This window comes from Adiantum capillus-veneris, chromosome 11 (assembly GCF_014529385.1).
Source record: "Adiantum capillus-veneris isolate H3 chromosome 11, ASM1452938v2, whole genome shotgun sequence".
In the NCBI taxonomy this organism is placed as follows: Eukaryota; Viridiplantae; Streptophyta; class Polypodiopsida; order Polypodiales; family Pteridaceae; genus Adiantum; species Adiantum capillus-veneris.
The window spans coordinates 61208676-61224279 of record NC_140941.1 but is presented as its reverse complement, the minus strand read 5'-3'; the positions used below and the strand labels follow the sequence as shown (position 1 = coordinate 61224279).

Sequence of the window (15604 nt, the reverse complement as noted above, 5' to 3'; positions counted from 1 at the left end):
ACTGCCAATGATTGCCACGACTTAGATTGCCTTAAAAAAACAAGCATGAAGACCACTAGGGTAAGGAGGCGTACATCAATGGTTCAAGAATCTGCGTTCCATCATTTCACAAATCTTGTTTGAAAAAATATATAAAGTCCTGCAAGGTAATTGGTTGAGAGCCCAACTTTTTTTACCTTCTTTTGGAGCAAAAGTGCATCTTTAGGACCTACCTACACAAATTTCTGAAAATATCAATAATGCCCTTGGAAAAAGGGCCTAATCAGACAATCTAAACTGATCTTCACGTCAGATTTGCATTGAAAGAGAAGAATCCCCCCGCATCATTACCTTTCTCTGTTGTCAGGTTAACCCTATCCTCGATCAAAATACTTCATGAAAAACCCAAGCACAAGCCAGTTGATTGTACATAAAAAGCCACGAACAAATAAAACTTATCATTGACTTACAGCACTTAAACATACGGTTCTCCAAACCCAATTCCCTCTCGCTAAAGACTCCTGTCCCCTTGGGAGCAAAATAAATAATCTTCACAGAAAAATAAATTGAGCACCTCCGCTACGCAAAGATTCTGATGTGCGACGATTTGCTTTTATCCCATCAACAAAGAGGAGGCTGGTTATTCAAATCATCAACACTCCCAACAAGAATGAATACAATAACAGGAAAATCTCCATGCCTCCCAATTCCCATTATCATGAATCGATCATAAGAACCAGATCAAAGCAGTCATTTTAGTAAAAGCTCCTTTAAGTCCTTCGCTGGCAAGAAATGTAGCATTTACTTCAAAAAAATGCCACACTCCCTGCTTTTGTGGGCATTTTTTTTATGAACATCTATAAGCTTGACAGGATAAATGCCTTCTAGAAGGTACTTTTTACGACTTTCAATACTTGAGACCTCTCAAAAGTAGCACACGATGACACTTTTACTCCAATGTCTTGACACAAACAATTCCTGATTCTCACGCATGATCAATTGCGTCAGCTGAACAGTGTGAAGAGCTTCACCTACATGCATTATACACATTACTTAGATGATAAGTATCTCCTCTCTAGCGTTGGCCTCCATAAGGTCCATAATCGGGAGATTGACTGCGATATCGACGAGGTGGTGATCGGCTGCATCCACAAGGTAACACCTAATTAAAATGGAACTTCATTCTCAAAAGACTCTAAAGGAGACAGCAAGCAGGCACCGCAGGCTCCAACAATAAACTTTTTTCTTTAAAAAATGAAAAATTTACAGAGAAAATTTAAGAGGTAAATGGGTATAATTGAATGTTTTCACAATAAATTCCTGCTAATTTTGTAGGTTATCTTACCTTCAAATTTAAAATTTGGAGGTAAATTTCAAAATTTGTAGGTTCTCTTTGTAGGTGAGACTACCTAAACCTGGGTTTTTTCAAGCACTAGAACAGCAACAGACATGGAAAAACATGCGATCATTTTGAAAGATTGGCCAACTGAATCATGCAAAGCGAACTTTCTTTGACCTTCTAATCTTTGCTTATTACCATAACCAACCTTCTCTATCTGGTCCTGACTCAAGATGACACAATCGAGAACAGTATTTTGTACCTTGATCGCCTGAAAGCAGGACTTCTTCCTCGTCCATAGTCAGGGCTCTCACGTCTTCCTCTTCCACGCCCTGGACTGACACTGCCACGATCCCGGTCCCCATCTTCACGGGTTGCATATTCAACTGTTATGACTCTATCCAATATTTTGCTGAAGCAACAATAAAAAGCCTAGATAAGCACACCTTGTTCAATAAGAACAGAGCTAAGAAAAGAAAAAAAAGGTATTAATTTCTAGAACAAACTGCAAAAGTAAAACAAATTGCATGCATGGTTTCATACAACTGAACTAGCCATACAAATGAGACCTCAAAACAAGGTTATCGAAACCACTGTGACAACCTCATATTCGTGGCTTCCAAAGCTTTTGTTGCCTCTTCTTGCGTCTCATACTGAATAAATGCAAAATTCTTCCGGATACGAACTTGAACAATCTTGCCATAGGGCTCAAAATGCCGTTCCAAATCTCGCGACCTTGTATCCAAAGGATCAAAGTTTACTACAAAAAGTGTTTTGGTAGGCCTTTGCTTTGCAATGCTTCTTCTTGCATCTTCTCGCCGCCTTATAGCACCATCTGCTTGCTGTGGATACAATAACCAGCATTGACAGAACAAATATATGTCACTCCCAAAAAGTAAAACAACGCATGAGAAGAACAAACTGCAAGAAAATAAGAAGACAGCACAACAAAAAGCCAGCAAATCCTTTACCTAACAAGAGGTAATAAAGGGTATGCACTAAACACGAAACAGTAAATGAGAAAGCACTCAACTGACCTTGGCCCATTCCACACGAAGACGACGCCTTTGTCTTCCAAATTCATAATTATCTAAAGCTCGAATAGCATCCCTTGCATCTCTTTCATCACTCATGTATACAAAAGCAAAGCCTGCAGTCGAAGACTTTGCAGAAATTAACTCGACAGCAAGTTACAGACTTCATATTTATATACACAAACACCTGAACAAAGACGGCCTTTTAAAAACATATCAAAAAGTCATGATATGCGCAATAACCATGTGAAATGTAAGACAGGCCTTTCATGGTGATTGGCAGAGCCGGTGACAAAAGGAAGAGCTGCACGTTGGTGGATGGTCAGGTTGCGAATGCAGTAGTGAATGACCCGACCTTCCAAGCTGGAAAAATGCAAAGGATGAGCTATGAGGACGATCTGGCAAAGGACTGAAAGTTGTCTGGATGATGCCCATTGCATAATTTGGTTGTAGGATGTCATGTAAGAGAGGAAGGGAAACAACTGAAGAAACCCAAAGGCTTCCGAAGACAACGCCTGCGCCAAATGAAACTTTAAGTACCATTTCCTTAGTCAACACAAAGTTAATTCTGTGCCATTGACGACAACTCTGTGAAAACACACTCTACAAACAAAACACAACTACCAAGCCATCTGTTGTCAAGGACCTACTTTCTGAGCATGCCTTAATTAAGATGAATGGGTGAATGTCAACTACAAAACTAGTTTGCAACAGCAAGTGCTGAAATAGTGGTGGCACCCACTGCTAGCTTACAACCCATTCCATCATCTTTGTTATCACAAAGTGGTGTCTTTCACGTGCTTGATTGTTTAGGAAAAAAAAGCAGCTCCTGGTTGTGTCAAGCAAGTCTCTTTAGAATTCTTTGACCCTTGTGAGTGATATTACACAAAAGCCTTTGAAGATTCAAATTTTCTCCATGTAGCAGAGAAAAAGGTGCCATTTTGTTGGGTCATCATTGAGATTGAAATAAGCCCCAAGCTTCACATTTGCATGAAGAACATCATTGTTATGCTCACATAACGCTAAATAAAATTAAGCTGAATCCTCAAACATTGCATCCGGCACATCCAAGACTATCAGAACAAGTAGAATATAAGAAATTTTTAAAGGAAATTTGTCCCCACCACTACAAATCTAGAATGATTACACCGTGATGCCCATCATGCAATAACTGGAATCTTGTATTTCTGATCTTCTACTGTGGATCTGGCTACTTCGACCCAGACCCAATATTCTGTTTCGAAAGAAGAGAGCATACCTGACTTCAAATCTACTCTGTCAACCTTGCCGTATTTGTCGAACAGCCGCTCTATCTCTGAGGAACGTGTGTCATACTCAAAGTTTCCGCAAAATATGGGTCTTATGTTCGCCATCTTGAGGGAGAGAGCAGGAAGGCTGCTGCCTCCTACCAGGCTGCAGAGACAAGAAAAACATCAGATCGATAAGTAGAAAAACACGGGGACGCAGACATGAGGTAGCTATACAAGCGCCTTCTGCTAGCAAGCCATAGCCAGCTCGCACAAAAGACTAACCTGCTTCCGGCAGAGCTACAGGAAGGGAAGTCAGAGAACGAGTGATAAAGGGGGCATAATTACGACCACGCTTATATAGTGAAGGTAGGCTAGCCTCGTCACTATATGGCACGCCCAAATTTGGCGGCACGAGGCGACTTTAATTTCGGCCGTCGGATCATGTAGTGAACTGGGGGTGAACTCGGGGCAAAAATGGTGCCCCAAGTTCACTGCTAGTTCACCCCTAGTTCACCCGCCTCGCGGAGTGTGGGTCGAACTTGGGACGTTTCGGTTGCCACCCGAATGCCCTATCACCACGCTAGCGCGCGTCACTGTCCATGTTGGCATGGCACATGATCATATCCTAGTTTAGGCGCCCCTAGTTCACCCCCAGTTCACCCACCCTTAGCTTACCCACCCCTAGTTCACCGTCAGTTCACCCTCAGTTCACCCACCCCTAGTTCACTGTGTGATCCGACGGTGGAGATTAAAGCTGCCTTGCACCCCAAATTTAGGCCCTAGATCCCCTTTGACCCGAAGCCGTGCCATATAGTGACGAGGATAGGCTAGTGCAAGGTCTTTTGAAGGAACAAACTTGTCGTGGGTGGGCAATGAATAAATTGGTGTAATTTCTACATGTGTATATATTGTGTGTATATGTCTATTTCTATACATCTCCAATTCATGCTCTACGAGTGTACAATGTTGCCTGCTGTCAACTGAGCAACTTGGTGATGGATGCCAGCTCAGACACAATTGGACATCCTCAATACGGGGCGGGTGTGGGTGATTGCCATGCTGGTGAATGATGGGTAGAGAACAAATTGAATATTTATCGAATACAAACATATGTATGCCGCACTTGGCATAGATATGACCAACAGGTTGCTGACATATTTTTTTCCTTTACCCGCTAATTTTTGGGCTTGCTTTGTTTGTGTACCTTGCAATGATCAATGCATCCCAAAAGACCACATCTTGAATAGGTAGTTCATCCGGAAAAAGATTCCCAAATTTAACGCTTGTGTCGACTAAAGATGTAAGCACATGTCATCATATTTGGAGAGAGACCTCACTAAACATACATTCACTTACTTCAAACCCCTTGGCTATTTCCACATGCCTTCTAGATGTGAGCATGGGTGAACATATTTCAAAACAAACCTAGTGCCACATGCCTTCTAGATGCATGGTATCACATTTAGAGAGGCCCCCCGTTTTGCATCCAATGAAAAAAACATAGATCAGCTTCCTTGCCTACCCATTTCGGAAGCTCTTCAACAACTTGGAGAGAATCCTCACCATACCATTGTTGAAGACATAACAACCCACTATTTCCTGGCCTTGTTCTTGTTTGCATACCTTACAATGGTCAATGTATTCCAAGAGACCACATCCCGAATAGGAAGCTCATGAAAACAAATACACCACATTTGGCAAACATGCAGACCAAAGAGAAAAGTTCTCAAAAAGAAGAAGAGTAGAAAGATAGTAATTGTTGAGGGATGAAGTCAACGTGGTGGCTGGGCTTCCCAGCCTTACCCGCACTCCTCGAGGTCCCTATGTTGCCGCTGCCTCCTCAGTCAGCCTCACAACCCTATTTCTGTGCGGGTAATATGTTGTTTGAGCAACATGCGAAGCGAGGCCCACGTTACTTGCTTCGTCCGTGACCGGCTCCAGACACATTTGTTAGTTATCGGCTTTGGGTTAATCGGGTGGCTCGTACCCTCCAACATCCCAACAATCAATGGCAAGAGCCTAACTGGTCTCTTCTTCAATAGCATTGGCCCCGATCTTGCGCACTTGCTTACATGCCCTGCTCTCACATCCCCCTTCTAATTGTGGATGGCCACCTAGCACATTGGCCTCTTAATTGTTCTCCTTCTTGGATTCAAGGGCCGCAAGGACGGCTACTTCTGAACGTAGGGGTCTTGCCTCTCTCTCTCTCTCTCTGCAACTTACACCTAAAAGCTTGGCTACTTTCCTAACTTTTTGTTGAGCAAGGCATTCCCAGTATTAAATGCTCACTTGTTGAGAACCTCACATAACATGCAGGGAGACTGTTCACGTTTGTCGGGAGGCCAGTGGTCGAAGGAGAGCGAGGAGTAGGAGAACTAAGTAGCTCATTGGAGGCTTGTAGCAACACTACCGCGGAGAGTGGGGTCTATGTACCTCCCTCCCGCAAATCAATAATCATTTAGTGCACATGCTTAGAGGTACAACTTGATTTCTGCTACATTGTATGAGCCCCCAACTTAAAAGTCCAACTCAATTATTCTCTTCCTATTGAATTGCAGGTAGCCACCAACGGGCTGCCTCTAGAAGCGTAAGCAGTCGTCTTTGCATGCGGGCATGCTTGCTATCGTGGAGGGTGTTGCATACGTGGAGGCCTTGACTGCAAGGGGGTGCGCAAGCTGACGGGGACCAAGGGCTTGTATATGGAGAGCAATAAGCTAAGAGGGTGGATGTTGTGTGGCTGCATGCATTTGCAGCCACCTAGACATCCACCCTTGCCTTTTAATATAGAACATAGATATATAAGAATATAAGATAAGATTGTAGACTCAATAATAGATTTTGTAGGTAAAACAATATCAAATATGTCCTCTCTTTATCCCATCGTCTCCCTTTCTATTGACTTCCACATCCTCTAGCCCCTTCACTCTCCTCTCTTGTATCTATTTTGGCTAGATTGTTAAAGTTTTCTAATCTTTATTCCTTTTTGACAATTGAGATTTGTTTTTGAGTGCTTAGCATGTAATTTGTCACAAATTCCCTCGCAAAAAAAAAAAGCAATTCATCTCCAAAGCTTACATAACCAACTCAAATTCTAGATTTAGCATCTTGCATCGATAGACAATTAGTCTTCGTATGAAAAGCTACAAAAAAGTTATCTTTGGAGAAATTTAATCTCACAACCAGGGGTATTTTGGAGATTTTCACAAATTGGAAGGGTATTTTGGTAATTTTCCTTTACACTTATTCTCTCTCTCTCTCTCTCTCTCTCTCAAATTTTGCACACCGTGTGCAAGGCTTGTCCACATCAATATAATTGCATGATGTGTTGAAGAAAAGGGTACGTAAGGCTAAAAAGTATGCAAGCTTTGTGGGGTAAAGGGGTAGGCGTTATAAGGAGAGGAGATTTTGTGTCTTCTCGATAGTGAAGGTTATGGCGGACCAACTCAGACGCATTCTTCCAAGAAGAAGGCGGTGTGGCTGCCAATGTTCATGCTTGTTGTGAGCACCATGGATGCCATATCCGCAGAGGCCAAGCTGGTGTCGGTGAAATGCTCAAGAAGATAAATATACCGTGAAGGTAGATGCAGAAGAGAGAGAAAGAGAGAGACCGAAGATGGCATCCTCCCCATCCCAAGCCGATTTTTCTACTACAGGGTTGTGGTCGTGCCAATATTGGTAAAGCTAGCTGGGCACCTTCACAACGTGATCAGTAGAAATAACAATGGAACGCTGCTTGAGAGAGAGAGAGAGAGAGAGAGAGAGAGAGAGAGAGAGAGAGAGAGAGTTTAAATTAATTTACAATAAGCATATCACATGAGACCGAAATACAACAACCTCAATCTGCAAACATAGTTCAAAAGATGTATATTTATCTTGACATTCTATCAAAATAAAATACATCTCATAGTTACAGGCCATTTGATAATAATTAGGTCCTGCAAAAAGGTAATGTTCTGAAATGTACATCCTCTTTCTAACAGCCACCAAGGAAAGGGCACCCTTACCTGCATCGACAGTAAGAAAACAATCCAGCGATTAGTTCTCAGACAGCCATATAGGTAACTTGGGTGACCCTAGTTGTCATCCATGTCACCTTGGTTCCTAAACGAAAGAGAGAGGTAAAAAAAGTTTTTAGTTTATATACTCCTTTGGTTCAAAGTGCCTTAGTTAAGTTGTCCAAAAGAATTATGCATGTAAGAAGCATTCAGGCGGGGTACTTCAATACAGACCCATAAGTGCCAAGCTAAAGTTTAGAAAGTTTACAATGTTAACTTTGAGTTTCTACTGCAAAAAGACCATTATTGTCTTGAATTAAAACAACAAATCTCTAACTGTATACGGGTATCCCTGTCTAGAGGCCTGTTTAGAAAAACCTAGTGAGAAGCACTCGGCTAAGCATCAGAAGTGAAAGGACCAATAATTGCCTGTCCATCAAAAGCAAGAGGCAAAAGAAACATAAGGCTGCCACTTTTTCCCTGGTGAAGAATGTCATCGATTCATAGAGTAATAAACCAGTATAACCAAGAGCAATAGAGAATGCTCAATTTATTACAGTGTAAGGAAAAACCTGCCAAACAGCTGTCACGTTACATGCCACAAAAGGACATTAAGAAGGACTAGCAACAGATTTTTTTAAAAAAATCAATGCTCAAGTTAACCAACAGAAAAACTCTCTCTCTCTCTCTCTCTCTCTCTCTCTCTCTCTCTCTCTCTCTCTCTCTCTCTCTCTCTCTCTCTCAATGTGGTCATGCGCTACATCTTGAGCACAGCCAATTGAGTAACCAAAAAGTTTGTTTTAGAAAACAAACATATTGTCACGGACAGTATAGCTTATAGAAGATTACATAAGCAAACATTCCTTAAAAAGTTTAGCAAAACCAAACCCATATTCTAACAAATTTGCATGTTTAGCCAGCAATCATCTCAGAATTCAAATATAATTAACCATGTGGAAGACCAGATAGCCATCAAGGAGCCAACAATCTTCCATTTACACATATGTATATATCTATGTGCATGAAATGTCCAATCAGTGCACCTTTGCAAGATCGACCACGAATAATTTTAACCAAACATTTATGATTTAGCATACCACCATACTTTCAAAGCTTGTATTTTGAAAAGATTGCCCAAATACCTCAAATGATTCGGCAGCAAGCTTCTTGTTTGGAGCCATTGTTTCGATGCAAGAACAGGACCCTCTCTCACAGAAAACAGAAAAAAGGAGACAAGTAGGGCTGAATGAGAACTAAGTGAGCTTAAAGCTCACCTTTATACACAAGAGGTAGGGTGCCAGGTTCATCATCCATTGTAAGTTTCAGTGGTTTTGAGCCCTCTACCATACCCGGGCCCCACCAATATATTGGCGTACTGAGAGATGTTTAATGAGGCGTCGTCTTCCATTTTCTACCAAAATAGAGTTCTGCAGAAGCGCCGCCTGTCAAAGATAAATGCTACATGCTAAAAATAAGAGATTAAGCTACCTAGTTGGCTCCGTCTGTGCCATAGGATTGCTTCTGAGTATCGGCACGCTTTCATGCAGAGAATGGAGTGAGGAGTAAACGCTCCATCTATATCAAGGTAATGAGTCATTACCTATTTTAAATACTCAAGAGGAGGTTCCCACTGGAGTTATAGAATATTCTCCAGGTAGGAATAACCTCCTTATTTTGTTTAGAAAAAAGAAAGAATTTTTCTTAAAAACCATCAGCGCCATCGATTAGTTTTTGAGGGGGTCCTGGTGTAGGACAGGTTTGAGCCAAGAGAGGGGAATATGCAAGTTTACCATATTTCATTAATAGAAGGCAAATTTGAGTAAAAAAGGGGAAAGATAAATCAGACGAGGCTAGTGATGATAATGTTGATTTTAGGAAGAGGTAAACCAGGTCAAGAACCGAGAGAGAGAGAGAGAGAGAGAGAGAGAGAGAGAGAGAGAGAGAGAGAGAGAGAGAGAGAGAGAGAGAGAGAGAGAGAGAGAGAGAGAGAGAGAGAGAGAGAGACCCACCTTTACCCAAAAGAGGTCTTCCACTTGGTAGGGGAGGTCTACCAAGTGGTAAGACCTCCCCTACTCCTTAAGTTAGTGTATAAGGTTTATCAGTTCAATGACATGCTCTTTATTGGCTCAAGAAAGTAACCAAGAGTGTTTTGAGATGAATTGCTTTTTAGTATTCTACAGCTCCTTCATAGTAAATCCATTGGCTCTATATTTCTTTATCAGATGGCAAGTTGCATAGAAGGCAATAAGAGTATTAGAGAAAGAGTACATAATAAGATTAACCATACCAAGACAAGTTTTTATGGCCACCTTGTGGGGTCTATTACTCTTCTTTTTGACATATTCAATATGTCCCAAACTAAGGGCATCCCTTTTCCAAGAGAATTCAGTGACAAAGAGACTTGTCAAAGGGGATAGAAGTGAAATTTCAATATTCAGAAAGGTTGTTTTAGTAACAATCTGGTTGCCATCGAACTCCAGATATTCCAAAGAGGTAGGTTGAATCAGTAAATTTTTTGGATATATGAACGGTAAGCAATTTATGAAAATAGGATTGTTTAGGCTCAAAATATCATCCATATATCTGTAAGTGTGGTTAAATGATGCTAGATCAAGCAAAATTTGTGGCATTTCTAGTTGTTTTTTACTCCATTTGAATTCAAAGAATGCTCGGTAGAGATTGCATAAAACAGGTGAACAGGAAAAACCCATTGGAACTCCATGAATCTGCCTGTAGCATTTATCTCCAAGCTGAATGAAGCAGTTCATAAACAACCATTCAATCAGATTCAATAGATCAAGATAATTATAGTAAGTAGGCGGTCCTTTCTTGGTATTTTTTACCCATCTAGGACTCCTTACCAAAGAAATGGTATGGTATCCCATATTGTTTCTTCTTTTAAAGACCATCCTACAGGTCTGTTGAAGGACAGAGAGAAGCCCGGAGGCCTCAAACAGTGAAATGTTCTCATAGCACTGGGTGATATCTGCTGTGAAGATAGAGAAAATATTCTGAGGTAGATTAAGGAAGACTTATGTCGCATTCTAAACCAACCAAAAGTGGTTGACTTCAATGCCTCTGAATGTTTTAATAGTAGAAAATTTCTCTTCGCAAATTAGATTAAAATCCGTGAGAATCAGGTTAAGACAAGAGGTAATAACTTCAGGGGCTTGAAGCATGATACAGTTCGAAGCATCAGACATCCATATGAATTTATGCTTGTGAATTTTGTAAGTGGGGAACAAGATAGGAAGCTTGTTGCTGTGAGCTTCAAGTTTAAAGTAAGCTAAGGAACTTTCAAGGAAAGGTAAGGTTTCATTTGGTTTCATCTCAGAGAGGGTGAACTCATTGCCATTGAGCCAAGCAATGGCAGCTGTTTTTGCTACATGTTTACAGATGAGAGTAGGTTGCGTGGAGCTTTGTCCAGCCCTACCACAAATCAGTCTTGCTTAAGTTTGGATAGTAGACGTGCAAGTAGAGGTGTAAGCCAAGTTGTATCATGACTAATCCATTCTGGTGGGAATGTGTTGCAACAGTTATGAAAGTGTGAGACAAGAGCATCAGATAGCTTAGCAAGTTGTAAGCTGTCTAGCCCCAGAGTCGTGGCTATGTTGGCCAGACAATACAATAGTGCGGCTAATGCCAGTGGAGGGTTAAGGGGTTGAAGTGGAATGTGGTTGAGACCGTTCTCAATCAATTCCCTTATTTCCCTTTCATTAATTAGTGTCAAATCAGTAGTACAGACATGCTGTCCTAGATCACCAAAATCCTTACAATAATCATTAAAAAGGGAGAACTTACACTTTAACTCTTTATCAAAAGTAAGGAACTCGGTTGAGTATATGAAATTATTAATTGGTGGATCAAAAGTCCAACCAATTGTTAAATCGTCAAGCCTGTCATGATGACCAAAAACTCTGTTGAATGCTTGCTGAAAAAAGGATTTTGGAGTAAAGAAATTAAATAGGCGGTTTGTAAAATGACAATGCACAATATCCTTTGCTCGGTTGTTTTCCTTCCGCAAAAAGACCTTCCCGGAGATTGTCACATTAATCTAAAAAAATAAAAACAGTACAGTCAAGAGTTAAACATTTTCTTGACAGGGAAGCTTTTCCCTCTCCCTCCAGTAAAACTTCTAGCTTTCCCACGACCATCAGAAGAGCTAGGTGTAGAAGCTGGAGTTAATAGGGAGGTAATAGAATGAGAATCAGAGCTAGTTAGTAAAGGTCTTTTGAGAGTTGGAGTGTCTTCTAGATCTAGAGATGGTTTAAGAAGGGTAAGGATATGCTTGATACCCTTAGAAGAGTTGAGGTTAGAAATTAAATGGCTAGGAGATTCAGATTTCAGTTCCTTTAAAGCCTCATACATGAAGTTTCTGAAATGGAGATAGGCAATCTGAGCTCAAACTGCTTCTCTTGCCTGGTCACTGAACCAGGGACAGATCATAGGGCGGAAGTGCTCCTCTGCATGAGAGGGGAACAGGTCTTCAAGGTGATTGACAAGGTACCAGATGGCGTGGTCGAACCACAGGATGTTGCTTTCACAGTTTACCTTGGCATCTAGAGCTTTGCAGGCACATTTAATGTATGGCCTGTATATATTCTAGATAGACTCGGAGTAAAACTCATTGCTTTGTTTAGAAAAAGTCATAGTGCCTTTAATCCTGACATAGATGCCTGAAAAAACTAGACATCTTTGGGCATCAAGGAAGTGCATGCAAAAGGGTGCTTTAAGCACATCTCCTTTGTCTAGAAACTGAACTCCTTCGAGAATCTCGAGGCGATAGTCTTCACTTGTTGAGGCATGAAGTGCCGCAAGAAAGACCGATGTCTCAATGGAGATAGGAGCAATGAAGGCTTTATTCTGGAGGTCCCAGAGTCGATGGTCAAGGTCGATCCCTTCAATAGCGATTTGCCTAGCAGGGAGAAAGGGAAAACATTTAGAGACTTTAGGAAAAAGTTCTAGTAGGGAGACCTCACTTGATGAACTAAGCCCCTTCTGAAAGTCTTTAACAGCTTCAAAGGCAGCATCATCCCTACAAAAAAGTCCTTTGGGAGCTTTGGAGAGATTAGTGGATTTGGATGTCGCAAAGCAAGAAGCATAGGTTAAAATCAGGATATATAGGTTAAACATATTGCACCTTTGGCCGAGAACTGCAACAGGTCCGATTTATGACTAAGCTCAATAACAACAAGGTTGGCCACCAGATTCTGTAGATGAAGTAGCCCATCTTTTGAGTTAGTATCCAGGTTGGCTAGGACTAAGACCCAGTCATTAAAGGTCAAGAGATTCATAATAGTGTCATGAGAGGAGTTCCCTGAAACTTTTGAGTATTGGTTCAGAAGAGCAAGAGTAGCAGGATCAGTGATCATTTTGATCACTAGAAGGGATACTGGGGAAAAGGGTAGAGTAGAGAGATCGAGCCTAGCAGGTGCAACGATCATTTGTAGAAAACAAGGAAAAAGGAAACTTGGTAGGTTATCCATCTTTTAAACCCACCAAACCAAAAGGTTTAAAAAAAAAGGTTGTGTGGAAAACCCCCCATCCATATGTATAAGGTAAAACCTTATCCGTAGGATGCAAGTGTTGCAGATCAGGTCATGGTGAGATTAGATGTAAAAACATCTAAACACACCCATGTGAATAGGGAGAGAGAGTTTAAATTAATTTACAATAAACATATCGCATGAGACCGAAATACAACAACCTCATCTGCAAACATAGTTCAAAAGATGATATATTTATCTTGACAGTCTTCAAAATAAAATACATCTCATAGTTACAGGCCATTTGATAATAATAAGGTCCTGCAAAAAGGTAGTGTTCTGAAATGTACATCCTCTTTCTAACAGCCACCAAGGAAAGGGCACCCTTACCTGCATCCACAGTAAGAAAACAATCCAGCGATTAGTTCTCAGACAGCCATATAGGTAACTTGGGTGACCCTAGTTGTCATCCATGTCACCTTGGTTCCTAAACGAAAGAGAGAGGTAAAAAAAGTTTTTAGTTTATATACTCCTTTGGTTCAAAGTGCCTTAGTTAAGTTGTCCAAAAAATTATGCATGTAAGAAGCATTGAGGCGGGGTACTTCAATATAGACCCACAAGTGCCAAGCTAAAGTTTAGAAAGTTTACAATGTTAAATTTGAGTTTCTATTGCAAAAAGACCATTATTGTCTTGAATTAAAACAACAACTCTCTAACTGTATACGGGTATCCCTGTCCAAAGGCCTGTTTTGAAAAACCCAGTGAGAAGCACTCAGCTAAGCATCAGTAGTGAAAGGACCAATAATTGCCTGTCCATCAAAAGTAAGAGGCAAAAGAACATAAGGCGCGCTGCCACTTTTTCCTTGGTGAAGAATGTCATCGATTCATAGAGTAATAAACTAGTATAACCAAGAGCAATAGAGAATGCTCAACTTATTACAGTGTAAGGAAAAACCTGCCAAACAGCTGTCAGGTTACATGCCACAAAAGGACATTAAGAAGGACTAGCAACATATTTTTTTTAAAAAAACAATGCTCAAGTTAACCAACAGAAACTCTCTCTCTCTCTCTCTCTCTCTCTCTCTCTCTCTCTCTCTCTCTCTCTCTCTCTCTCTCTCTCTCTCTCTCTCTCAATGTGGTCATGCGCTACATCTTGAGCACAGCCAACTGATTAACCAAAAAGTTTGTTTTAGAAAACAAACATACTGTCACGGATAGTATAGCTTATAGAAGATTACATAGGCAAACATTCCTTAAAAAGTTTAGCAAAACCAAACCCATATTCTAACAAATTTGCATGTTTAGCCAGCAATCATCTCAGAATTCAAATATAATTAACCATGTGGAAGACCAGATAGCCATCAAGGAGCCAACAATCTTCCATTTACACAGATGTATATATCTCTGTGCATGAAATGTCCAATGAGTGCACCTTTGCAAGATCGACCACGAATAATTTTAACCAAACATTTATGATTTAGCATACCACCATACTTTCAAAGCTTGTATTTTGAAAAGATTGCCCAAATACCTCAAATGATTCAGCAGCAAGCTTCTTGTTTGGAGCCATTGTTTCGATGCAAGAACAGGACCCTCTCTCATAGAAAACAGAAAAAAGGAGACAAGTAGGGCTGAATGAGAACTAAGTGAGCTTAAAGCTCACCTTTATACACAAGAGGCAGGGTGCCAGGTTCATCATCCATTGTAAGTTTCAGTGGTTTTGAGCCAGCTACCATACCCGGGCCCCACCAATATACTGGCGTAGTGAGAGATGTTTAATGAGACGCCATCTCCCATTTTCTACCAAAATAGAGTTCTGCAGAAGCGCCGCCTGTCAAAGATAAATGCTACATGCTAAAAATAAGAGATTAAGCTACCTAGTTGGCTCTGTTTGCACCACAGGACTGCTTCTGAGTATCGGCACGCCTTCATGCAGAGAATGGAGTGAGGAGTAAACGCTCCATCTATATCAAGGTAATGAGTCATTACCTATTTTAAATACTCAAGAGGAGGTTCCCACTGGAGTTATAGGATATTCTCCAGGTAAAGGAATAACCCCCATATTTTGTTTAGAAAAAAGAAAGAATTTTTCTTAAAAACCATTAGGGCCATCGATTAGTTTTTGAGGGGGTCCTGGTGTAGGACAGGTTTGACCCAAGAGAGGGGAATATGCAAGTATACCATATTTCATTAATATAAGGCAAATTTGAGTAAAAAAGGGGAAAGATAAATCAGAGGAGGCTAGTGATGATAATGTTGATTTTAGGAAGAGGTAAACCAGGTCAAGAACCTAGAGAGAGAGAGAGAGAGAGAGAGAGAGAGAGAGAGAGAGCTTGGACGCAGCCTAAACTATCCTGAGAGGAGCCATGAAAGATGGGTCCCAACTCCCACTCGGCCTCTTCGGTGTTGGCAAGCAAATGGGCATCGACCAATCATCATTTCTCTGAGTGCTCCAAGAACCGTTGATTCCGATTGCGCCTCACTGGAATAACCATGGAATTCCATCACATGCACAACCTTA

At 41.0% G+C, this 15604-nt stretch overlaps 1 protein-coding gene and 1 pseudogene across 4 annotated transcripts; one reads left to right on the top strand and one right to left on the bottom strand.

Moving 5' to 3' along the window:
- Positions 1 to 600: 600 nt before the first annotated feature.
- Positions 601 to 4023, bottom strand: LOC147447316 (serine/arginine-rich splicing factor RS41-like). Of its 4 annotated transcripts, none has more exons than XM_086523155.1 (6): positions 3885 to 4023; positions 3611 to 3765; positions 2356 to 2468; positions 1922 to 2160; positions 1581 to 1730; positions 601 to 1121 (listed from the first exon to the last, which is right to left on the bottom strand). In XM_086523155.1, exons 2-6 carry the CDS (start codon positions 3723 to 3725, stop codon positions 1055 to 1057), a joined length of 684 nt encoding a protein of 227 aa, XP_086379281.1. In that variant the 5' UTR covers positions 3726 to 3765; positions 3885 to 4023; the 3' UTR covers positions 601 to 1054. The 4 variants fall into 4 exon arrangements, with proteins under 4 accessions (XP_086379281.1, XP_086379283.1, XP_086379284.1 ...); XM_086523157.1 differs by lacking the exon at positions 3885 to 4023 and adding an exon at positions 2596 to 2867 and having other exon boundaries at positions 3611 to 3750; XM_086523158.1 differs by lacking the exon at positions 3885 to 4023 and adding an exon at positions 2617 to 2867 and having other exon boundaries at positions 3611 to 3750.
- LOC147447315 (photosystem I subunit O pseudogene) lies at positions 3822 to 5783 on the top strand (annotated as a pseudogene).
- Positions 5784 to 15604: the final 9821 nt, after the last annotated feature.